This window comes from Vespa velutina, chromosome 18 (genome assembly GCF_912470025.1).
Source record: "Vespa velutina chromosome 18, iVesVel2.1, whole genome shotgun sequence".
NCBI classification, from domain to species: domain Eukaryota; kingdom Metazoa; phylum Arthropoda; class Insecta; order Hymenoptera; family Vespidae; genus Vespa; species Vespa velutina.
The window spans coordinates 1,848,600-1,871,679 of record NC_062205.1 but is presented as its reverse complement, the minus strand read 5'-3'; the positions used below and the strand labels follow the sequence as shown (position 1 = coordinate 1,871,679).

The following is a 23,080-nucleotide window of genomic DNA, read 5'->3' as shown; positions in this document are numbered from 1 at the left end:
TATGTATATTTAGAAATGGTATCCGCTAATTTTGTATAAACAATATAAATTATATTTATATAACGATATAAATATTTACACAGCTTATCGAAATACACAGATAATGATAGAAAACAAATTGGCCGTCATTGGAATCAAAGAACAACGATTTTTGATCTTGTATACAAATATTTGAGTAAAATAGCAGATAATTATACGAAATACAAGCATCATAATAGTGCGTACATTCAATTTCGTAGAAAAAATCGACGAAAAACAACAATCAAAAAATCGTATTTTAGTAATATACACGAAAATCCATAAAAATCTATAAATGATTGAAATAAACTCGATTGTTCTATTAAACAGCGAACAAATATATGGAATATATGCAAAGATAACAAAATGATTTCAAAATTATTATATAAATAATTAAATATTCATTTATTTTATAACAAAAGATAAGTATTTTTTAATGGCCTCGATATAATGTTTTAAAAACAAATATATTAATTATTATTACGTGATATTATATTATCATTAATTATATTAATTAATAAGTATTAATATAAAAAAAAAAAATGTTAGAAAATGTGTTTAGAAAATGCTGAAAAAATTTTATTTGATTTAATTGAAAAAAAAAAAAATAAATAAATAAAATAAAAAAAAAGTACGTTCGTTGAAAATTTAATAGAATGTTTCATTAATTATTATCGCTTATTTTGTTTTTTGCATTCGCGACGACATCGTTGTATCCATTTTTTTAATTCCATCTCGTGGGATTTAGATGTTTCAGGGATCGAACTTTTTAATTCTTGAAATACACTGTCGTGAGACTGATCATTCGATTGATTATTTGATGCAATATTAATATTCTGATATCTCTCTAAATCACTAAATGTTTCAATAGCAGCGTCGTCCATTTGACGCATACGCTTTGATGGAGGCTCGCGAAGAGAAGATCCAATATCATCAGAATCATCATGAACTTTACGAATAGATTTTTCATGCCGATCCTCGTAAGATATTAATTTTTTAGAATTGTTCTCTTTTTGTTTCATCGTCGTCTTTTCTATTTCAGGATATTTATTGGAATTATTTTCCTTTATCTTTGATCTCAATGATTTTCGCGTAGGTGTTTGAAGTATCGTATCGTTTAAATGATAATTCATTCGCGAAGAAGGCGAAATATCCTCTTTCCTTTCCTTCCTATCATTTCTTTCTAATTTCGTTTTTTCATTTAATTTTTCACAAAGACAATGCGATCTCTCTTTATGTTTCTTACGAAACGTTCTTTTCAATTTGGAATATTTTGGTGTACTGAAATATATCTTTGCGCCATTTTTCTGACAGTCACAACTTTCCAACATTTCTTCGGTACGAAATGGACCGATCAATTGATACTCATCGTTCAATACTTCAATAACGAATCTGTTAAAGATCAAATGTAAATATCATCCAATATATTTCTATAAAAAAAAATATATATATATAATATCTATAAGATATATATAATATAATCTACGAAATTATTCAATCTATATATTTAAATGAGTACTAACCCTTCAGTGCAAAGTTGTTTTAAGGCTGTTCGAACCTGAGCATAGAGATCTCCGTCGTTATTATAATTATTCGCTATGTAATCGACGATTTCATTCACAGACGATATCGGTAAAACGTTTTCGTGTCTCTGAAGAGAACGCATCGCTTCAATAACACGTAAAGAAAATCTACTTGAATTTTCTACGGCGTATTTACATTTGTAATATTTCTAAAAAGAAAAGAGATGAAATTATAATCTAACATCGATGAGATAAAAAATGTGAATAATTTTTTTTTACTTACGTATTATTTTAGATACATTAAAATAATTATTCATTGAAGAGAAGAAAAGTTCAAATAATTAGAATTAAAAATTATATATGAATACATAAATACTTTGTGCGATGATGTATCGTCCTTATTCATCCTTTTCTCGACCTCTTCTTTTTTTAATTCTTTCTCTTTTTTTTGATCCTTTTGATCTTTTTTTTCTACTCGATCATCTTCATCTTTATCATCTTCTTGATCTTCCTGTTCCATTTCTCCTTCTCCTCCTTCTTCTTCTTCTTCTTCTTCTTCTTTTTCATCTAATGTTCTGTTATATTTTCCATTATACTCCATTACAGATTTAATTCTTTTTCCACGAAGGTATAAGGAAATTGGCGTGGAAGTGAAAGAAAGAAAGAAAAAAAAAATAATATGAAACGCAGTATAAATTGAACGTATTCATACGTTTATTCAAATTTCGATATATCGTATGTCTTCATGGTAAAGTTTAGAAAAAAAAAAAGAAAAGAAAAAAGTAACTAAATTAAATATTATATATAATATATATTAATTTTAGAGACAGTAGAAATAATTTTGTCAGACACTTTATCTATTTTTTCGTGCATGTCATTATAAGCGAAATCGTGTGAACTTTTACCCTTCCTTTTTGTTTCATTGGCTGTTATTAATAAACTGTACACAATATTGATTCATAATTTAAATAACATTGCGTCTATTACAGAGTAAACGAACATAGGAATAACGAATGTGCAATATGTAGAAAGGAAAAAGCTCTTAAAATATTAATGGTAAATAGCAGCAATTGTGTAGTTCTATAGTTATCTCCCCCTCCCTTTCTCTCTCTCTCTCTTTTTATTTTTCTTTTTCTTTTTAAATATTGTAAGAGTGTAATGTTTTGTCTTTCAAAATTGTTAGAGAAATTAAATGATGAATGAAATTTTGTCCATTTTTTACTTTGAGTAATAATTTAGTTATTATCTATAGTCGAACATTTCGATAATAACAAAAATTTATAAATTATTTCTATACTGTTTCTATTCCTATATATATATATATAGGAAAATTCCGTTTCGAAAAAGGTCAAAATCGTTAGAATAATGAAATAATGAATGAAATCCTGTATATTTTTACTATGAGTAATAATTTATAAATTTAGTTATTATCGGTAGTTGGAAGCTTTCGATAAATCGGATTTGATAAATAGAATTCAAGGGAAATCGTGTTTTACTCTACATTGGCAGTTATAAATCATCGGTCTTACTACTACGCAAGTAGATAGTAGATTACAAATATAAATTGTTCATAGATGAGGTGAAGAATTTGTTTCTATGACGTCGTTCCTCATTCGTCTGACAGCATTATCGGACGAAGACTTCGATCGCGAGTTTAAAAATAAAGGAAAAAGAAAAAAAAAAGAAACAAAAAGAAGAAAAAAACCAAGAGAAAGTGACGGAATCTTTCTAATATCTAAAATATATGTACAATATCTATGTATAAATATATTTAAAATATATGAAACAATGTACGATATTATGATAAAACGACGTTAGAAACGAGCGTAGATGAAATAATTATAATTATTAAAGAAGCTCGAAGATGTACATGGGTACGGATTTAATTTGTAATATTGTAAAATTTCTGATTAAAGGAAAAAAGAAAAAAATCCTAAATATGTAAAAACGTTTTTATGTTTGCGATATTGTTAATTAACTATAATTAATGAACTAACGAATTCATCGAGTGAATCGCATTTTCAAATGGTAAATGGATGTTATAGTTATTACCATACTATATAACATTATATATGTACATATATAAAAATAGTTGGCGAAGTAAGAGAAAGTTTAATCGGAACTTCCGGAAATGAGGCAAGGCGCCCTCGTGACGACTTGATGAGATAACTTCGTCCAAGTTGTGAAACAACAACGGCGATCACGATTCGTGACTTCGTGCGAGGGTGAAAGGAATCCGTGCCCTCGGTGGAAGGAAGGGAGGTAGAGGGGATGTAAATAAGGGGTTAAGCACGCGAGGATGCTTAATAGGGATGTCGTCGTCGTCCTTCTCTTCCTCCTCTACCTCCTCCTCTTTCTCATTCTCATTCTCTTTCTCCTTCTCCTTCTCCTTCTCCTTCTCCTTCTCCTTCTCCTTCTCCTTCTCCTTCTCCTTCTCCTTCTCCTTCTTTTAGTCGCCATTTTCTTTCTTCAATCTAACGAAGATTTATCAATTTTAACAATAGTATTTAACAAACTTCAAACGTGTTTTAAACAATGACAGAAAAATATCACGAATTTATATATATAATATATTGATACGCGTAAAAATACACACACACACACACACACATATATATATATACATATATAAATACGTTTTATCTCGTATAATCGGGGAGGGTTTGTGTGTTAAATTGCAAGGAGAAAAAAAAGAATTAGAAAAAAAAAGAAAATAAGAAGAAAAAAATGAAAAGAGAAAGAAGAAATATCGAAAAGAATATTATAATCATTATTCTTAAATTATTTAAAATTAATAAGGATAGATCTGAAATAAGTGAAATAACGCTATTTAGTATCGGGACATCTAATTCGTTGGAAAAGGGTGATGCGCGCGGCCAGTAATGTCATGTGGTCTTGATCTCACGGTGCCGCGATTACGTGTGCCTATCGTAGAAGCAATCGTTACATGCTAACACGCATCCGACCTTTTTCGCAAAGCACGTAAACGTCCATTTTCTTCTTTTTTTTTCCTTTTACTTTTTTTTTTCTTTTCTTTTTTTCTCCACCCCCTATATACAACACTTCCTTCGACCGATTCCATCTTCTTTAAATTATCATTACTACATTGGCGGACAGGGGGGCGGGGGTTTGGGAGGTAAGGTCGAAGATAGACATTGTATTGCGTTGCTCTGTTAAATACTAATTACCGTTACGTTGGCACGAGCTATACGGGTGTATAGGGGTGAGAGAGACGGAGGGCGGTTGGTTGTTTCTTCGACGTCTTGTGCGAACTCGAACACCTGTCGTTGACCATGCCATCAAATGTATCTGCTGACGAATGAACTATGCGATATTTGGTGTCCTTTAATCGACAGCCTGTTAACAATTTCTACATCATAACGAGCTGACCTTTTCGTCAAATATGCCGAGACTCATTAGTGAATACGATCTTTTTCTTTTTTCTTTTTCTTTCCAAATTTACTTTCAAATCGTTAAACATATTTTCTAAACGTTGTATACCTCTTATTCATTAATTTTACAAATAAATAATATCATTAAGATAGATTCGTTCTATTGTTAATAGATATTAAGAAGTAATGGATACAACAATAATAACAACAATAACAACAACAATGAAGAAAGAAGGAATAAAATATACGAAAAGGTCAAAGAACGCGAATATTATTCCTATTTCCGTTTAACCCTTGAACAAAGTCCATCGATCTCTTGGCCATTAATCATTGGACATAAGGTAATTATAGAGCCGAACAAGTGCAATATTTTATGAGATCGACTTGTAGGGAAGGGGCGGGGGTGGAGAGTTCGGATAGGGATAATATCGGGTCTATACATCCGTCTAATTTGCTTTATAATAATTATGAACATATGAAACATTCGCAGGAAACATGGAAGTGTCAGGTGCTCGCTGTCCCACAACATTGAAAGCGGCCATTCGTATATGCATTACCGTAGAATGAACGATCGTAAGGAAGTTAATGTTTTCTGTCGCTTATATGGACAGATATTCAGATGAAATCCTAGAAAATCGTACGAAAATTAAAAAAAAAAGAAAAAGAAAAGAAAAACAAAAACGAGCGAATACGTAAGTACATACAAATGTAACTATTTACATATATAATTGAGTATCTAGATTTATTTTTGAAAACAATGATAAAAATTTCAATGATGTTCAACTCTTTGATTCCCTTTTTTTTGTTTTTATTTTTTAATAGAGAAATCATTGCTTAAATAATTCATCTTGTTACATATAAGTATGATCATTCGCAAAAAAAGAAACAAAAAAAATTAAGGTCCGATTGATATTCAATATGGTATGTTCGAATTAATGTACTCCATTCGATCATAAAGTCACTATAATCGTTGGCTTATTACAAATATGCTCTCATACATACAGACATACATACATACATACATATATATATATATATATATATATATATATATATATATATATATATATATATATTGAGATTAAGGTCGTGATATTTACTCATGAGCACGTATGATCATTAATTGTAAGAACGACGGACGGATCTGGTGATTGGTCACTTTCAAAGGTTGACCATTTAAAAAGCTATTGTCGCTGGTCACCCATGACTACCCGATGGGCGGAACGAATATGATCTTGAGAAGTACGCATGCTCTTTAGGGCGGGAAGAAAGGTAACGTCGACGAATGAAAAGTTTCCTAGAAGAGGAGAAATGTAATAATCGTAGAACACGTGATATTAGAAAAGCTCTATCATAACCGACCTGTTAACTCGAAAACTGTTTTACTACATTGGAGGAGTATCTTGAGTGCCTTACCTAATAACTTGTGTGATAGTCCTCTTTAAAATGTCAATTCGCGTTAAATCTTAACGTTCCATTGAAATTTTTTCGATGATTGACACAATGACACGTCAATCGAAAAAGGAAAGATAAGAAAAAGAAAAGAAAAAAAAAAGATAATCATAATTATCGCAAGACAAATCAATCGAACAAATGAGAGATCATTTTTAACGATGATCCTTTTGTTGTGAATATACAAAAAAAAACAAAAAAAAAAAAAAGAAAACAAGAAAATGTTAGATTTGCGACGAATTAAATATTATGTAATCTATCGTCTTGATATAATGATGTTTTGAAGAAAGAAGAAAAAAAAGAAAGGACGACATACGTAATATAATTGATTTGTGCAACGTACGATATTATTGAGTTTTTTTTACGTCGATTGTTTTTCTAAAAAAGGGAAAAGAAAATGTGAAGAAAAGAAAAAGAAAAAAAGAAAGAACAATACGTTCGAAGAAAAGAAAAAATAAATCAATCGACGTGGCTCGCGTAACTCGTTTTTTTTTTTTTTTTTTAAGACACCATCATGAATGTAAATCAAGAAAAAGAGGAAGAATCTTCTAAGATCGATCAAAGTAATTATGTCGTAGTGATCGCGCATTGAAACGTTTTGAATGTATTCTCTAAAAAAAAAATGGCCTCTCATATACATACGCAAACAATTTGTTCTGAAAACACAATGACTGGAGCAGTTTCTACGTTACAATTACTGAGAAGTTATAGATTTCTTGCTCCGAATTCAGGTGCGTATAGAAAATGATGTGTTTTAAATCTATTGTGAATGTCATACGCATATGTATACACGCTTACATAACGCATATATAAATAGATACATACGTATACATATATATGTGTATGTATATAAATAATAAACAATTCGACACATGTAAAATAAGATGAATAATAAAATATAACGTTGTTCGAAAATGGCTTATCAATAATGATCACGTTGCTTTTATGATAAGAATCATGCAAAAGACAATTCTTTGTGTGTGACATGAACTATGATTAAAACCTTATGAAAACACGCAACATCGATGATATGCCAGATTATGAGTTATTCATAGCTGGTATGAAAATAAACAATAATCAACATTCTAATGTTTAAAATCTTTAAAATCAAAATTCATTCAATTTTAATTTACATTAGAATTAATTTCTTACGGAAATCTTCTGCTAAATTAATGACAATCATAAAATTATATATCCAACAAGTTAACAAGAATTAAACAACGTACAGTAATACATATATACATGTGTATGTATATAATGTTAAAATGTAAAAATTTTTATAGTATATATTACGATTTAGAAAAAGAGAAACAGAGAAAGGGAGAAAGAGAAAGAAAAAAAAAGTGAATTATACCCCTGGTGGGACTCGAACCCACAATCCCCGGTTTAGGAGACCGATGCCTTATCCATTAGGCCACAGGGGCGACTTGTTTAAAATGTCTTAAATTAATAATAATAAGATCATTCGATTGGCTATAAATTTTTTTTTTTAATGATTTATTACTATTAGATTTTAAAAAAAGAAAAGAAAAAGAAAAAGATAGAAAAGAAATTATAAAAAAATTTCTCATAAGGCATATGTCTCGGTGACTCGAATAAAAATTCTATTTTTTTTTTTTTATATTTGCGCTTACAGATATATATAGATACGAGCCGTATACCTCTACTCAACATTGTAAATTTAACGAAACAAATATATTGTCCAATTCAACGTCAATAGAATCGTCATTGACGCCATCGTTGACGACAACTGCTTCTCTTTCTGGAACATTGCCAATTCCTAGTGGTTTTCTAGTGCAATCTCCTTTTTTCACAACTATGACACCGTTAATGCCATCGTTAAATATACCTCGACGATATTCGGATCTAATAGATTCCGGTAAGGTATATATTATGCCCAATGAATATTTATTATTAATTCATTATTCCGTGAAATCTGTCTCATTTTGTTTTTCTTTTCTTTTTTTCTTTTTATTTTTTATTTGTTATTTTTTTTATTTTTTATTTTTTTTTTTTTTTTTTTTAATCTTTTTTTTATGGTCTCACAATCAAAACGTATTGTTTCGTTTCTGCAAATAACACAGTCAGATTTCTTATAATTTATAACGCAGATACGATTATGAATCGACAGTTTATCAACGATAATAATACACAGAGTATCATTAGACGACCTAGAAGCGAGAAAAAGCCTATTCCGGATGATCAAAAAGATGAAAAGTATTACGAAAGGCGTAAACGTAATAATCAGGCCGCAAAGAAATCTCGAGACGCACGAAAAATTCGTGAAGATCATGTAAGATCGAATTTATTATTTTGAATTTCATTTCAAAGTTGATTTACGTACACTTGGAAAAGTTCAAAGAAAAGATCGTCCCTATAAATATATTTTTCATTCGACAATATTATTCTTTCTTTTTTTTTTTATTTTCTTTATTTTTTTTTTTTTTTTTTTCTTTTTATCATTAACAACTATTGAAATTTTTTTTTTATCGAAAATCTCACGACAAATTTGATCACACGTCATCGTTACTTTATCGAATAAAAGTATTAAAAATCGGCTTAAAAGTGAGAAGTGATTTTTTTTTTTTTTAAATTATTGGCACCGCAAATACCGTACAAAACGAAATAAAAAAAAAGAATAACTTCAAGAAAACGACGAATTGTTTCAATTTTCTTTTTTTTTTTTCTTTTCTTTTTCTTTTTTATATCGGAAAATATTCCTCGAAGTATTCGATTAGAGCGCGTGTTTAATAATCTTTTTTTTTTTTTCTTAACAAGATAAATCAAAAATATTAATGTCTTTATTTTTGAACGATCCAAATGTGTATGTAAAACTCCTTAATCGATTAATACTTTACACAATATATTCCCCACCCCCTCCATCATTCAATTATTTTTCGTAGATCGCTTTAAAGGCAACAATGTTAGAACACGAAAATGCTATTTTACGAGCGCAGGTGGTGACCCTTCGAGAGGAAGCTCAATCGCTTCGACATATGTTGCTAAAGCAGCAACAAGCAACTAGGACACAGTCCATCGAACGTTCTGTATCTTCATTGACGTCAGTAACACGATCATCGATGCGATCTCTCTCTACATTGGATTGCGAACTATAAAAGGGGAAAAAGGTCTTTAATTGATTAAATAAAGACAAACTAACTACTTCCACCATAATTTCTAATCTCCCACCGATCTCCCAAGATTCTTTGTAAATTAATTAAGATAACAGAACGGAAGAGAATGAATTATAATAATAATATAACATGCGTAACATGCTAATATGCGTAATATACGTGAATAAAATGTTCGTTCGTTCTCCAAGATCTGAAGTAAAAAGAAAAAAGAAAAAAAAAGAAAAGAAAAGAAAAGAAAAGAAAAAAAATGAAACGGAAGAAAAAGGATAAAACATTTCAATTTATGATTACAAAAATGTATCCAGGTATATAAACAAGACAATTTTTTTTTATCGTATCACATTATCAATGTAACTTTGTGATTGTTACAAAAACGAAACGTACATTTTTTTTGTTCTCGTGTTAAATATTTTTTATTCGTCATATCTTTTTTATAAACTATATGTTTTTTATAAGTAATAGTAACGAATAATTTATTATTTTCTATTTTCATCTATTTCGTTATATATACATTATATATAGAATTAGAGAAAGATTTATTAATATAATATTTTTGATATATAAATAAATTCTATTATATATATATGTATATATATATATATATATATATATATATATATATATATATATATACAAACATACACATACATTAGAATATTTATCATACAAATTTACTTATACATCACAAATATTATATTAATAAAATGTTGGTATGAATATGAATTAAATTTTAAAAGATATTATAGAATATATTTAAACAGTTTCTTTGAAAGAAAAAGATCTCCAAATAGTCTTCTACGTATATATGTTATTTTATTTTAATAATTTTTATATGTAATTTTTTATATTCTTCTTACCTTTTCTTTCTTAGACGTGAACTTTCACAGTTTTTCGTAAGCAAACTAATGTACTACTTACGTACATTATATTATGTATATAGATTATTTATTGTCTGATAAGTATTGATATATAATGTATACGTCTAGATTCCAAATGATGATCATGTAACGATAAATGTAATATTATGAGGTCTCAATATATATTTAAAAATTTTGTTACTATTAAATTATTAACAATTTTCAATATATAATTTACCAATAGAATGTTGTCATAATTGCACATCAAGATATAATCAAAGAAGCGTGTAATTTTTTTTACGTATGTATTTAATTGTATGCCGATAAAAAAGTGCCTTCAATCCAATTACTTTTCTTTTACTTTTATAGTTCCTGCAATGATATATATATATATATATATATATATATATATATACATATATATATATATATATGTATAGATATATGTATATATGTCGTATCGTATCTATTTGTTAACACAATATTTACATTTTGACAAGATAAATTAATTAATATTCTGCGACACTCCGAAAGCACATAATAAAGAAGCAAATATTTTTTTTCTATTTTATCTCATTTTATTTCTATATTATCTTTTTATACTTTGTTACGATTATTTTTACTCGTTTATTGGCAATTCTGTCAGAATAATTGCAATAGTCTTGCCAACTTATAAATTAAACGTAGCGAAGGGATTTTTCTTACAAACGCAAATAACTTTTTTTCTACTGAAAGATTTATATATATATATATATATATTATTATTATTAAAATATGTATGAAAAATTATATAATATATGTTAAATTACTTACTAATTATTAGTTATACCTTTGTTACTATAAATTCATATTTGCTATATATGTATAATATATATATGTATATATATTGTTACTTTCAAAACTGTTGGCAAACCTGTGTACGTTCTTCCCATTTTACTCGAATGGATGGTTGTTTTTTGCCACGTTATGTTCTTCTTAAATATAAGGGAAAGAGTGAGAAAGAAATTAACATTTAACCATTATTGTTGATCTGAATGTTATTTACAATTAGATATCTTTCTTTATATCATGAAAATTTTCATAGTGAATCAAATTTCTTAGTGACGTTACATTTTGTGTAGTGTTGACGATCAAAAAAGAATTTCATCGCACGTAGTATATTCTATTAAATATAATAATTACAATTCTTTTCATAATATTATTCAATAAAATTTCAATTTATTTAACGGGCAATTTGGCTTATTATAAATGGCATTTCAAGGTATCACTATAGTAGTAATTACAGTCGGTTTAGCAAGTTTATTATATTATTTTCTTGCCAATAACGGAAGACAAGAACAATCATATGGATATAGAAGTTCTGGAGGTCCCAATGGACCAGATATTAGAATGCCTCCTAATTTTTTCACTGCCAATTCACCATCAAACAAGTATTATTTTTATCAATTAATATAGGAATTAATATAGAAATAAAGTAATAGATGGCCTTATATAAATAACATAAATGTGTTATTTTAAGAAAGAAAAAAGTATTATCATTTAATATTTATGAATTCTTTCTAGCGAACAACAAAATCAGTATCGGAAAAGACGATCAAAGAGACCATTTAAAGATGTCTGTACCATCTGCTTTCAAAATGTTTCAGATCAAGATAAAGTACTTTTATGTGGTCATTGTTTTCATGAAAAATGTATTGAAGAATGGAGAACGCGAGGCCCAATGGTATATATCTATTTTAACTTTTGAATATAAAGAATAAGGTCTATTCATTTATTAGAACTTTAATAAATAATTGATTCTATCATATTTCTTTATATTAAATGTATTTATATTTATGATTTGAACAACTACCATTGATATTAACTAAATTTGAAAATTATCTACGTATTTTATAATTTAATATTTAATATTATAGGAATCACGTAATACTTGCCCTACCTGCAGGGAGAAGTATCAAAATATCTAGTGATATAAATGGATAATTCATTTTTTAATTGACACAAGAGTGTGATTATAAGTCATATTATAATTATTAATTTATAAGAACAAAACAGATTGGTTGCTTAAAAAGCAACCGTTGTTTAATCATTTAATGGTTTCATAATTGAGTATAAAATATATTTAAGATTTGGTTCAATGTTGAATAATGAGTAACAAAATATCTTGTGATTACTATAAAACTTTTATAATATATAATCTAAAATTATTGTTGATATCTTATCAAACAGTAAGATTTAAAATATTTTCTTAACTTCACTTTATATTAGATTTTATTCATAAAAATTATATTAATAATTATTTATGTTAATATTTAGTGAAGATTGAAAGATATGTTTTTTCATATGCATTATAATAATGGCAATTTCGTACAGCATAAATCACCTAATACAGTGAAAAATATCTGAATATCTTTCAGTTTCAAACATAAGAACAAACATTTCAAGTAAATGATATTTTTCATCAACATATAATGAAAATTTTGTTCAACTGAAGATTTTTAGAAAAAATAAAAGTCATTTTCATTTTTCTTAAATAAAATCATACATTTGGAAACACTTACTGTTAATCGTTAAGATAGCGTATTATAATATAACATATATTATAACATAATTCAACATATTTACATTGCACAATTTTTTCTATCTTTAAAATTACGAAAGATGGCCAGATAACTAGTAGCCTATTTTAAGTATCTCACTCTATATCCATTCTAAAGAAACGTATATAATTAATATTTTTAAATTTATTGTTCTCTTATGAAAAATATTTATAAAATTTACATAAAATTTTTAATTGTTTTATCTTTCTAATTTTTAAGATTTTTGTGAACTATTAACTGTGATCCTCTAAAAAAATTAATATAATTGGTAGTAATAAATTTACTTATATTTTGAAATTGTTAAATGATAATATTCGTGTTTATTTATAAAAGCAATGTCGATATATTTAAAAAAAGAGAAAATTTGTATATTAATATTTATATAAAATACTATTATATGTGATTTGTTACTGTATTATAACAACATTGAAATTATTTAATTTTGTAATTCTTAATATTTAATTAAAAGAACATTTCGTATAAAAGTGAAACCTTATAGCAATTTTTAGATCTTATGATCATTATTTTTTCATTATTTAAATCCAATTGTAACTTAAGAAATTAAATAAGCAAGTTCAAAACTTATATAAAAATAAATACATCGAAAGAAATTAGCCAAAGGGTAAAACCTTACCCGCGTAAGAATGAAAGTATGTGTGCATATGGAATATTAAAAAAGTTATCATTAGTCTACCAACTTGTAATATTTGCTTAATAAATAAGAAAGTTTTAACAAATAATGAACTATATTGCATATTCACCGAAAATTTGTTTGAAAATAATAAATCTTTATAAACTATAAATTATTAAGAAATTTTATGTTTGTCAGATATAAATCCATTAGACTTTTATTAATGAAGATAATTAAAAAATATATGTTACAAGTATACAATTTATCTCATCAGTTAAATTAATGTAATTAATTTTTGTTTTATAAGGCTGTGAAATAAATAATTTTTAAGTTCATTTTTGTTAAGACCTTTTTGTTTATTTCGATGAGTACTTCCAATTAATTTAAAATTTGGCATAACTTTTTTTTAATATTATATGCAATTTAATTTGGTTTAATATTTTTCCAATATCCTATACAATTCCTGTATATTTAAATATCCTGTAAAACTCCAAGTAATATATTATAAAACATTGGTTAAAATTTGAAACATATCTTGTATTTAGAAGAAATATTCATTTCATTATAAAACATTATAAAATGATTATAATGTTATAAAATACGATATTTTATACATAAAGTAAAAATTCGTTTTTTATCATATAGTGATAGAAATATTATATATTGCTATAGCTATAGGCAAGTTAGGTTAAAGTTTATAAGAGCATGTGATTTTGTTAATAAATAAGATGACAAATAAAAATGTCTAATTACAATAATATTGCAATGTAATCACATTATCAATAATAGTTATTCAGCAATAGGTAAAATAATAATAACATTATAATGATATAATAGGCAAGTCGGAATTAAATGAAACTATTCTACTTTCGTTGCCAATTTCATACAAATATTAACTAATTCAAGTTAATGTATATTTTAATTAAAAAGAAAAAAAAGAAAAAAAAAAAAAAAAAACTATTTAATGATTAATCATTTTTTTCTGTATCCAATAAAAATATTTATTCCTGTTGATTTGTTGATTATACTCACTTTTTTTTTCATATATGTATTCTAATATATAAGTTATTGATTTTTAAATTTACATAAGCTCAATTTTGTTAATCAAAAAATAATGAAAGCTCAAATAGCTCATCTTATTTTATTTCAAAATCGATAATATGTACGTTTCTTACTTAACGAATATTTTTCGTATTGCTCTTTTACCTTGGATCTTTTAATACTTATTAATTATAAAATCAATTTTGTTGAAGCGTGTAAAAGTGCGTTTCATTTTGAAGCATTAATCAGTAGATTTATTCAGATATTTCATCTTTATCGATTCCCTCTACAGCAACACTGCGTATACCATTCCTTAACAAAGGTGTCCCTTTATCCTTACCTAATACTCGTGCGTTCAAGAGTATTTTTAATGGTGCACCAGATTTGCAACACATGACTTGAACTTCTTCTTTCAAGATTCGTTCCTTGTACGCCAGTAGTTCAATTTTTAATCTGTGATTGAAATAATTAAAATGAAAAATGTAAATTAAGCTATAATATAATTTTCAATTAATAAAAAAGGAGATATTTCTTTACTTAAGGCCATCCTTCTCTTGCATTAGGTCGATAATGTGACAGTCTGGATTGTGATGGTTACAGACAACTACAGCGGGTGCAAGAAGTTCACCGTGAACACACATATTCCATGGTAGAGAAAACTCCACGTGGTACCTTCAAAGGATATATACGCTAGATGTACGATACCTTCATCTTCTTCGTTGAGCGTATAATCTGGTTTTCATCATTTAAAGAAACAAATCATACAACAGTACGACTATCTACATGACGATTGCAACATTTACGTTTAGTTTATCGCATCGTTTTGTAAACCTGTGATGAAGCTGTAAGAATCCAAGATGAACATCTATATGTCCATGTCGTTGCGGTTGTATCATAATGTTGTTGTCCTTTCCAAGACCGCTTGCCCCACTGAAGTGTACATGATGTTCTGAGAAATATATGATTTAATTATAATAATATAACTTTATATTTTGCATTATATTGAAACAATGTGAGACACACTTGTAATTAGTCAAGTTGCAAGTTTCTGCTTCTTCATATCATGTATATATATATATATATATATATATATATATATATATATATATGCATATGGAATGAGATGGAATACAATAATGACAATTATCATATATATAAAATATAGGTAGATTCTCAATCATTAGCATAATGTATTATCCTTTTTTTTATAATAATACGTTTTTAATAAATTTAACAAAATATTAATTCTTTTAATATAATTAAGCTCGAAATTTGCATTCAACGAGTAGAAAGTGACAATGCAAATTAATTCTTAACCTAATAATGCTTTTTAATGCTAGATTACTTTTTACTTTTTTTTTATAAGAACTGATAAATACCTTTATCTCCCATATTTTATAATGTTGCTCGTTGTCCTTAACGTCATAATACACAAGAAACGATTACCGTCTGGCTCCGTACCTACCCGTACCTTGTTGGCAACAGCATTAACGCCTTCTGACGGCAAAATTATTATCCGCCATATTTTTACGTATAATAGATGCGTGTAGAGTATGCGCAGTGAACTTAAACAACCAATGACAGAAATCAAAGGTTAGAGACTTTAAACAGGTTGTTATTTTATTTTGTAACTTAAATTAATCGTATATTAATATTGTATATGATTACATGCATGTAATATTAATAAAAGTAGTATATTTTATAATGTATTTTATATAATATACGAAATGTTTTCAAATTATTCTTAATAAACATGGAAATTGATGCTTGTTTTATATAGCGATTATAAATTTGTAATGAATGATTGTTTAAATATTTATATACAATTATATATTTTTTATTTGTTTAATAAAAGAAAATGTTGCTGACATTGAGACCAGATCATAAGAAACATGTGCTATTTCTTATAGAGCAAACACCTCAAGGTATTATATCGCAGATGATTTTAATTTCGTTAAAATATTATTTATCCTTATTTATTATAATAAAATTGCACAGTGTTACAGGATTTTTGCAAACTTGCTTTAGATTATTTACAAAAAGGCCCTAACATGAAATTGTACTATGCGGCTGCCCGTAAGTACAATATATATAAAATGTGTATTCATATTTATATATGAATAATTATTGAACAAATATTCTTTTATTATCTATCAATGATATGCAATTATTACTATAGAAAAACTTGAGGTAGAAGTGGATGTTATAAAAAATTCAGTAGAAGGTCTTATCAACTTATTATTAGAAAGTTGCAATCATAAGGTATAACTTTAATTATAATACAATTATATATCATATAATTATATGTAACTTATAAATATATTGTAATTATATATTATATATCATTGTAGTTAAGTAACGAAGACTTTCGAGATTCTATTATAGCATTAGGTTTTTCTGAAGAAAATGAAGCAATTTTAAGTAAGCTGTATATTACAAAGAACAAAGAGATATCCAATATTTTATCAGCTACAGGTTTTAAAATACCAGAATACCATGATCTTGAGTGGCGTTTTGAAGTACAGGTAATCAATTTTTTTATTATATATACATTAAATGGTTCATTGAAAAAAAAATAATAACAATTATATTGTTTCTAGACTGCTTCAAGGACTCTGTTAAAACAAGTTTCGCCATTGATTACGTTAGATTTAACATTGAAAAATAATGAAAACATGGAACATATTCTACTCCAAACAGATCCTGTCAATTTACTACATATGGCTCAAGAATTAGAAGAAGCTTTGAAGGAGGGTTATAGTCAACACACACGTCAAGTTTCTAGAGTAGCAAAATAAACTAAAATTTAACTAAAACAAATCAGTAAAAGAATTATTATGTTCTGAAACTATGGAGAACTAGATCAGAAATTTTAATATCAAAAATGAAAATAAGAAAATGTATTAGTACAGGTAATATTAATTGTTACAATAATATTTTAAATAAAACATCTAAATATAACTGAGAAATTGGATTATTTATGTTTTTATTACAAATTATTCACCTTTGTTATATATATATATATATTGTTATATTTATTATATATATATATATTAAAGTAATATGCTTGTATATTTGTTCATAGGAAATATGGAAGGAAACTCAATAAATCTAATAAATGTCAGTGATTTTGTACCTGGATTAAATGGAACAATAATAAACAAAATTATAAATCATTATAAATCATTTACAACTAAGTAATAATGTTCTTGTCAGTTTTTCTTTTCATTTATTTTTCTATTATTTAAAAATAAACAAATACAGAAACCAGATGGAAATAAAAATATGAATACATCTATATAAAATATATCGTTTTGAATGGCTTCTTTAAAATCTTAAATGACAGAATTTCTATGACGTGGTTACTACCACTTAGTTGTTGCGACGTATATTAATAGTAGGGACGTATGTTAATAGATTTAATATGATAGTGGAAGTATTCATTTGAATATTTTATTGGATTATGATTTTATTACATTTTGAATATATGTATATGTATGTTCGTATTTGAAGATATATAAAAGAGACAGTGACCAGTTCATACTTCAAATAAAAATATTCAGCATTCAGAACATTACATATATTACTAATTATTAACTACTACTTATTTATTAAAACATAAATATCTTCAAATTCATATCTGTATGTATTAAATTTAGAATTCATTTAATTTAATTATTCCTATTTATAATATATCATTAAAACATATTTTATATTTATTTATTATATATTTATTTATTATATACTTATTATATTAAAATAATATGCTTGTATATTTGTTTATAGGTAATATGGAAGGAAACTCAGTAAATCCAATAAATGTCAGTGATTTTGTACCTGGATTAAATGGAACAATAGTAAACAATATTATAAATCATGCCTTGACAACTATCGGTCCTCAATTTGCACATCAACAAATGCGATATACTAATCAAACAGTTGCTGATAAAGTACCTCCAGAAATGCTACATTTAATTGATCCTCATTGGTGACTATTAGATTATATCTTTTATTATAAATAAATTCATTTTATATATATATTTTAAAACGAATTAGCTATGTAATAATTTTCTTTTTTTTCTTTTTTTTTCTCTATATAGGTATCAATTTCCACCTTTGGATCCATTGTGGCATAAAATATTGGGTTTAGTTATGATTGTACTTGGAATTTTAGGATGGTCTGGAAATGGTGTTGTAGTATATATATTTCTGATGACACCATCATTAAGAACACCTAGTAATTTACTTGTGGTAAATTTGGCTTTCTCAGACTTTATAATGATGATTATAATGTCTCCACCTATGGTAATCAATTGTTATTATGAAACTTGGATCCTAGGTAATGAAAATAGAATTTTTATGTAGTTACTTAGTTATATGAACAATATTAATTATGCATAAGCTTTTTTTTTCTACTTAAAGGTACCTTAATGTGCGATATATATGCTATGGTTGGTTCTCTATGTGGATGTGCATCTATATGGACAATGACTGCTATTGCTTTAGATCGATATAATGTTATAGTGAAGGTATTTAAAAAGTAGCATTAATAAGATAAGCATAAAAATGTTAATAAGGATAATTGCAGGGTATGTCAGGTACACCTCTAACCATTAAAAGAGCTTTACTACAAATTGTCATTATATGGTTATTTGGATTGTTATGGACAATTTTACCAATGGTAGGATGGAATAGGTAAAAGTTTAATTATAATTATGTTAGAAGTTGTTTTATAGAAATTTAAACATTTTTACAAATTAGGTATGTACCAGAAGGGAATATGACAGCATGTGGTACAGATTATCTTTCCAAAGATTGGGGATCAAAATCTTATATATTGGTATATTCAGTATTTGTTTATTATCTACCATTATTTACAATCATTTATAGCTATTATTTTATTGTATCTGTAAGTATATCAATTATATTTATTTATTTATATATTAATAATTTTATATTAAGAATTTTCATTTAATTCTATAGGCTGTAGCAGCTCATGAAAGAGCTATGAAAGAACAAGCAAAGAAGATGAATGTTGCTTCTTTAAGATCTGGTGATAACCAAAATACTAGTGCTGAAGCAAAATTGGCAAAAGTACTACTGTTAATTTTTATATAAGCTTATTTATATAAGCTTATTATATTAATACTATTAAAAAAATTATTAAGATTTATTTCGACTTAATTTGATTTATTTTTTATTTTAATTATTATATTAATTTTTTATTTTAGGTAGCCTTAACAACAATATCATTATGGTTTATGGCTTGGACACCATATTTGGTAATAAATTATATGGGTATATTTAATGGTTCTAAAATTAGTCCACTGTTTACTATTTGGGGATCTCTTTTTGCTAAGGCCAATGCAATATATAATCCTATTGTATATGGAATAAGGTATAAAATAATATAAAAATTATTAAAATTTATAGGTATACCCATTAATTTCTTTATTTGTATATTTTATATAGTCATCCAAAGTATAGAGCAGCATTAAAAGAAAAACTACCATTCTTTGTGTGTGGATCAACAGAAGAGCCTGCAGCATCTGCAGGAAATGCTGAAGTATCTTCTACTACAACAACGAGTGGAAAAGCATAATTTTTCATTATTATTAATATTCTTTAGTTTTCTTCTTAAAATGGAAGTATAAATAAACTTCTAGAGAATTAATAATGCATTACTATCAAAGTTTAATATAATTTATTGATAATTGTGTAAAAAAGCATTAATTATAAAATAATTACGATTATTATTTAAAAATAAATAATTCAGTGCATGTTTATTATTTTTGTAATTTATTTTAAAACAAAAGTACACTAATATAGTAGATCCTTGGAAGGTGTATTTTTTATCAGTAATTTTTAATTTAATAATAACAAACGAGTAATGCTGCTTGCATGATTTATTTAATTTTACAAAATTAAGTACAGATATAACGCTATCGCTATGTCTTGGCACGCTGACTAATCTTGTAATCATAGAGCCAATACCTGCTATACCAAAGTGACCATATATATCACTATATTATAAAATGCACAAATTTATAATTCAATCTATTGATCAATTGTAAATGATTCACATTGTGGTGAAATATGAATCATAAAATTAATTATAGATGTATTCAAAGTTTGCTCATTTTATGTTATGTACACAGTGATATCATGTATGTTATTGGTACAGGTTTTATTTATAAATCTCTCCTTCTAGATGTTAAATAGAATCAATTAGTTCACCTGTGTTCACTGTAGATCCTTGTTGTTTCTATTTTTTTTAACATTACATATATCACATGGAAGTCCTTGTTTAGAACACATAAATATGGCTGCCTCATTTGTTGAATAATTAAGTATTCTTCATTCTGATGATATTAATATTTTCATTTTAGTGTAATGTTAATTTAGAAATTTAGAAAGTGGCAGCTTTTTATAATTTTGTTTTTATGCAGAAGGTTTCTCGCCTTCAGGGACCGTAGTAACACCAGATGCAGTAGATGTTGCATCTGTACAGGGTGCTGGTTCATTTGCACAAGCCAAAGATGGGAACCTTTGGAAGAGAGCGGCTCGGTATTTAGGATGGCTGAAATCATTAAAAAGAAGCAAGTGTATTAATTGTTTTTTCTAAATGTAATTACTTTTATATTGTTATAAACATAATATAAAAATTTCATTGATCTAATATAGTATCTTCTTTCTGTCTCTTACAGATGAAAAAATTTCTGATGAAATGACATAATAAAGAAGAAATGATTTACCTGATACCATATACAATAGGATTATATACAGCATTTGCCTTTGCGAAAATGGATCCCCAAATGGTGAAAATAGGTGTTATTTTCTGGGTATCAAAGATGCCTGTATAATTAATGACAAGATAAGGAGTCCATGCCATGAACCACAAGGAGATCGTCATAAGCGCTACCTAGAAAGATATTAAAGTTATTGAAATATGAGAATTTTTTTTTTATTTTTATATTATTGTTATTTGCATTTATATATGTACATATACCTTTGCCAGTTTGCATTCTGCGCTGGTATTAGCATTTTCAGAAGATCGTAGAGAAGCAACATTCATTTTCTTTGCTTGTTCTCGCATATTTTTTTCGTGTGCTGCGACAGCTTGGATGATGAAGTAGTAGCTGTAGATTATCATAAATAGTGGCAAATAGTAGACGAATACGCTGTATACAAGTATGTAAGATGTATTTTCAATGGCTTTGCTCAAGTAATCAGTGCCGCAAGCGGTCAGATTTCCTTCATGGTACATATCTATAAAAAATATTACTATTAGATATAGTTTGAAAATGAAAAAAAAAAGAGACAATTTATTAAATTATAAAAAGATATTACCGGCCCAGTCCTACCATAGGCGCAACAGTCCAAAAGAGCGAGAATAACCATATACCAATGATTCGAAGAAGGCTCCATTAATGCTGAGTGGTTTGCCTGATAAACCTTTGACGATTACGTTATATCTATCAAATGCAATTAGTGTCATTGTCCATATGGAGCCACATCCAACAGAGAGCCTAACAATGCGTAGACTTGGCACATAAGAGGTCCAAATACCCAAGTCTCATAGTAGCTGTTAATCACCTATTCATAAGAACATATTTGCAAAAAAATTATAATATATCTAATTAAAAATGTTGTTATCCGATTGTAAAATAATACCTACCACAGGTGGAGACATAGTAAACATCATGAGAAAATCAGAGAAGGCGAGATTGATGACAAACATGTTACTTGGAGTACGTAACGATTTAGTTGAGCAGAAGATGTAAACCACCATGCCATTACCGATGACAGAGATAATGCCTAGTACACCAATAACAAAACCAACCAAAGGATACCACATAGGGTTTATCGGCGGGAATTGATACCAGTGGGGATCAATTAAGTGTGACATTTCTGGTGGAACTGTGTCTGCTAAGGTCAGGTTGCCGAATTTCGAACCATGGCCCGCCCATGCAGCGTAACTTGGTCCCGACATAACAGTCATGCTGGACTATATATATATGTAGAGAGAAAGTATTATTATTATTTAATTCATCAATATGATGAAATTAATTTAAATTGATAAGGTAATAATCAACGAACAAAAATTCAGAATGAAAACATAAATGATATGTTGCCATTAAAAAACAACAAAAAAAAAAAAAAAAATATCTAAGAATAATAATCTCCAATATCTTTGATTATATTATTAGTTTCTCACTTTTTCCAGGCTACTTGGAGAAAATCGTCGTAAAGAAACGAACTAATCCAAGTACTCGCTTAATGTTAGTAGTGGAGGATGGTCACCGCGGGTTGTAAGGGCGTAAAAGACACCGACCGTTGTTTGGTCCACTGTTGGATGCGGCTCGTCTTGTCTCGGTCCGAGTCCAGTTTAAATATGAATCCAATGTCCCAACTTGACTCCATATGTACCC

At 27.1% G+C, this 23,080-nt stretch overlaps 7 protein-coding genes and 1 non-coding gene across 15 annotated transcripts; 5 read left to right on the top strand and 3 right to left on the bottom strand.

Annotated features, from left to right (window-relative positions):
* Positions 1 to 658: 658 nt before the first annotated feature.
* LOC124955367 (glycine cleavage system H-like protein gcvH4) lies at positions 659 to 5,612 on the top strand. Its single transcript, XM_047509696.1, has 3 exons — positions 659 to 998; positions 5,107 to 5,274; positions 5,424 to 5,612. Exons 1-3 carry the CDS (start codon positions 963 to 965, stop codon positions 5,463 to 5,465), a joined length of 246 nt encoding a protein of 81 aa, XP_047365652.1. The 5' UTR covers positions 659 to 962; the 3' UTR covers positions 5,466 to 5,612.
* A 468-nt stretch (positions 5,613 to 6,080) lies between these two features.
* LOC124955453 (transcription factor ces-2) lies at positions 6,081 to 9,937 on the top strand. 3 transcript variants are annotated; one of them, XM_047509914.1, is made up of 5 exons: positions 6,081 to 6,724; positions 6,892 to 7,116; positions 8,022 to 8,264; positions 8,497 to 8,678; positions 9,289 to 9,937. In XM_047509914.1, the coding sequence occupies exons 2-5, from the start codon at positions 7,008 to 7,010 to the stop codon at positions 9,499 to 9,501; spliced, it is 747 nt and encodes a 248-aa protein (XP_047365870.1). In that variant the 5' UTR covers positions 6,081 to 6,724; positions 6,892 to 7,007; the 3' UTR covers positions 9,502 to 9,937. The 3 variants fall into 3 exon arrangements, with proteins under 3 accessions (XP_047365870.1, XP_047365871.1, XP_047365869.1); XM_047509915.1 differs by having other exon boundaries at positions 6,081 to 7,116; positions 9,343 to 9,937; XM_047509913.1 differs by having other exon boundaries at positions 6,081 to 7,116.
* Trnar-ccu lies at positions 7,737 to 7,809 on the bottom strand. The gene has a single exon. It is a non-coding gene; the product is annotated as a tRNA-Arg (tRNA).
* Positions 9,938 to 11,284: 1,347 nt separating the features above from the next.
* Positions 11,285 to 15,614, top strand: LOC124955456 (RING-H2 finger protein ATL33-like). 3 transcript variants are annotated; one of them, XM_047509918.1, is made up of 4 exons: positions 11,293 to 11,369; positions 11,708 to 11,806; positions 11,940 to 12,099; positions 12,293 to 13,942. In XM_047509918.1, the coding sequence occupies exons 1-4, from the start codon at positions 11,318 to 11,320 to the stop codon at positions 12,357 to 12,359; spliced, it is 378 nt and encodes a 125-aa protein (XP_047365874.1). In that variant the 5' UTR covers positions 11,293 to 11,317; the 3' UTR covers positions 12,360 to 13,942. The 3 variants fall into 3 exon arrangements, with proteins under 3 accessions (XP_047365877.1, XP_047365876.1, XP_047365874.1); XM_047509921.1 differs by lacking the exon at positions 12,293 to 13,942 and adding an exon at positions 15,249 to 15,614 and having other exon boundaries at positions 11,285 to 11,806; XM_047509920.1 differs by having other exon boundaries at positions 11,287 to 11,806.
* LOC124955457 lies at positions 14,902 to 16,167 on the bottom strand. Its single transcript, XM_047509922.1, has 4 exons — positions 16,028 to 16,167; positions 15,480 to 15,597; positions 15,186 to 15,320; positions 14,902 to 15,101 (listed from the first exon to the last, which is right to left on the bottom strand). The coding sequence occupies exons 1-4, from the start codon at positions 16,038 to 16,040 to the stop codon at positions 14,903 to 14,905; spliced, it is 465 nt and encodes a 154-aa protein (XP_047365878.1). The 5' UTR covers positions 16,041 to 16,167; the 3' UTR covers position 14,902.
* LOC124955455 (COMM domain-containing protein 2) lies at positions 16,136 to 17,844 on the top strand. Of its 3 annotated transcripts, none has more exons than XR_007102885.1 (7): positions 16,136 to 16,259; positions 16,504 to 16,573; positions 16,647 to 16,724; positions 16,828 to 16,910; positions 17,000 to 17,173; positions 17,249 to 17,560; positions 17,734 to 17,844. XR_007102885.1 is itself a non-coding variant. In XM_047509917.1 (6 exons), exons 2-6 carry the CDS (start codon positions 16,507 to 16,509, stop codon positions 17,444 to 17,446), a joined length of 600 nt encoding a protein of 199 aa, XP_047365873.1. In that variant the 5' UTR covers positions 16,136 to 16,259; positions 16,504 to 16,506; the 3' UTR covers positions 17,447 to 17,609. The 3 variants fall into 3 exon arrangements, 1 of the variants encoding a protein (XP_047365873.1); XR_007102886.1 differs by having other exon boundaries at positions 16,160 to 16,241; XM_047509917.1 differs by lacking the exon at positions 17,734 to 17,844 and having other exon boundaries at positions 17,249 to 17,609.
* Positions 17,734 to 20,434, top strand: LOC124955451 (rhodopsin-like). 2 transcript variants are annotated; one of them, XM_047509908.1, is made up of 9 exons: positions 17,734 to 17,845; positions 18,435 to 18,636; positions 18,749 to 18,987; positions 19,071 to 19,177; positions 19,237 to 19,343; positions 19,410 to 19,557; positions 19,632 to 19,742; positions 19,880 to 20,046; positions 20,121 to 20,434. In XM_047509908.1, exons 2-9 carry the CDS (start codon positions 18,440 to 18,442, stop codon positions 20,248 to 20,250), a joined length of 1,206 nt encoding a protein of 401 aa, XP_047365864.1. In that variant the 5' UTR covers positions 17,734 to 17,845; positions 18,435 to 18,439; the 3' UTR covers positions 20,251 to 20,434. The 2 variants fall into 2 exon arrangements, with proteins under 2 accessions (XP_047365864.1, XP_047365865.1); XM_047509909.1 differs by lacking the exon at positions 17,734 to 17,845 and adding an exon at positions 18,242 to 18,290.
* Positions 20,435 to 20,536: 102 nt separating this feature from the next.
* Positions 20,537 to 23,030, bottom strand: LOC124955452 (rhodopsin-like). Its single transcript, XM_047509912.1, is given in 9 exon segments — positions 20,537 to 21,228; positions 21,404 to 21,570; positions 21,658 to 21,906; positions 21,908 to 21,917; positions 21,999 to 22,077; positions 22,080 to 22,172; positions 22,175 to 22,244; positions 22,327 to 22,656; positions 22,867 to 23,030. Coding segments are annotated over 8 exon segments (1,131 nt in total). The 5' UTR covers positions 22,651 to 22,656; positions 22,867 to 23,030; the 3' UTR covers positions 20,537 to 21,089.
* Positions 23,031 to 23,080: the final 50 nt, after the last annotated feature.

Coding starts and splice junctions, on each gene's coding strand:
- LOC124955367 (XM_047509696.1), top strand. CDS start 963: ATGAACTTTACGAATAGATTTTTCATGCCGATCCTC. Junction 999..5,106: donor GATTTTTCATGCCGATCCTC/GTAAGATATTAA, acceptor TATTGTTAATAG/ATATTAAGAAGTAATGGATA. Junction 5,275..5,423: donor CATTAATCATTGGACATAAG/GTAATTATAGAG, acceptor AAACATTCGCAG/GAAACATGGAAGTGTCAGGT.
- LOC124955453 (XM_047509914.1), top strand. CDS start 7,008: ATGGCCTCTCATATACATACGCAAACAATTTGTTCTGAAAACACAATG. Junction 8,265..8,496: donor TTCGGATCTAATAGATTCCG/GTAAGGTATATA, acceptor TTTATAACGCAG/ATACGATTATGAATCGACAG. Junction 8,679..9,288: donor GAAAAATTCGTGAAGATCAT/GTAAGATCGAAT, acceptor TATTTTTCGTAG/ATCGCTTTAAAGGCAACAAT.
- LOC124955456 (XM_047509920.1), top strand. CDS start 11,625: ATGGCATTTCAAGGTATCACTATAGTAGTAATTACAGTCGGTTTAGCA. Junction 11,807..11,939: donor GCCAATTCACCATCAAACAA/GTATTATTTTTA, acceptor AATTCTTTCTAG/CGAACAACAAAATCAGTATC. Junction 12,100..12,292: donor GGAGAACGCGAGGCCCAATG/GTATATATCTAT, acceptor TTAATATTATAG/GAATCACGTAATACTTGCCC.
- LOC124955457 (XM_047509922.1), bottom strand. Junction 15,321..15,479: donor TTCTTACAGCTTCATCACAG/GTTTACAAAACG, acceptor TATCCTTTGAAG/GTACCACGTGGAGTTTTCTC. Junction 15,102..15,185: donor CAAGAGAAGGATGGCCTTAA/GTAAAGAAATAT, acceptor TTTCAATCACAG/ATTAAAAATTGAACTACTGG.
- LOC124955455 (XM_047509917.1), top strand. CDS start 16,507: ATGTTGCTGACATTGAGACCAGATCATAAGAAACATGTGCTATTTCTT. Junction 16,911..16,999: donor TAGAAAGTTGCAATCATAAG/GTATAACTTTAA, acceptor ATATCATTGTAG/TTAAGTAACGAAGACTTTCG. Junction 17,174..17,248: donor AGTGGCGTTTTGAAGTACAG/GTAATCAATTTT, acceptor TATTGTTTCTAG/ACTGCTTCAAGGACTCTGTT.
- LOC124955451 (XM_047509908.1), top strand. CDS start 18,440: ATGGAAGGAAACTCAGTAAATCCAATAAATGTCAGTGATTTTGTACCT. Junction 18,988..19,070: donor TTATGAAACTTGGATCCTAG/GTAATGAAAATA, acceptor TTCTACTTAAAG/GTACCTTAATGTGCGATATA. Junction 19,558..19,631: donor GCTATTATTTTATTGTATCT/GTAAGTATATCA, acceptor TTAATTCTATAG/GCTGTAGCAGCTCATGAAAG.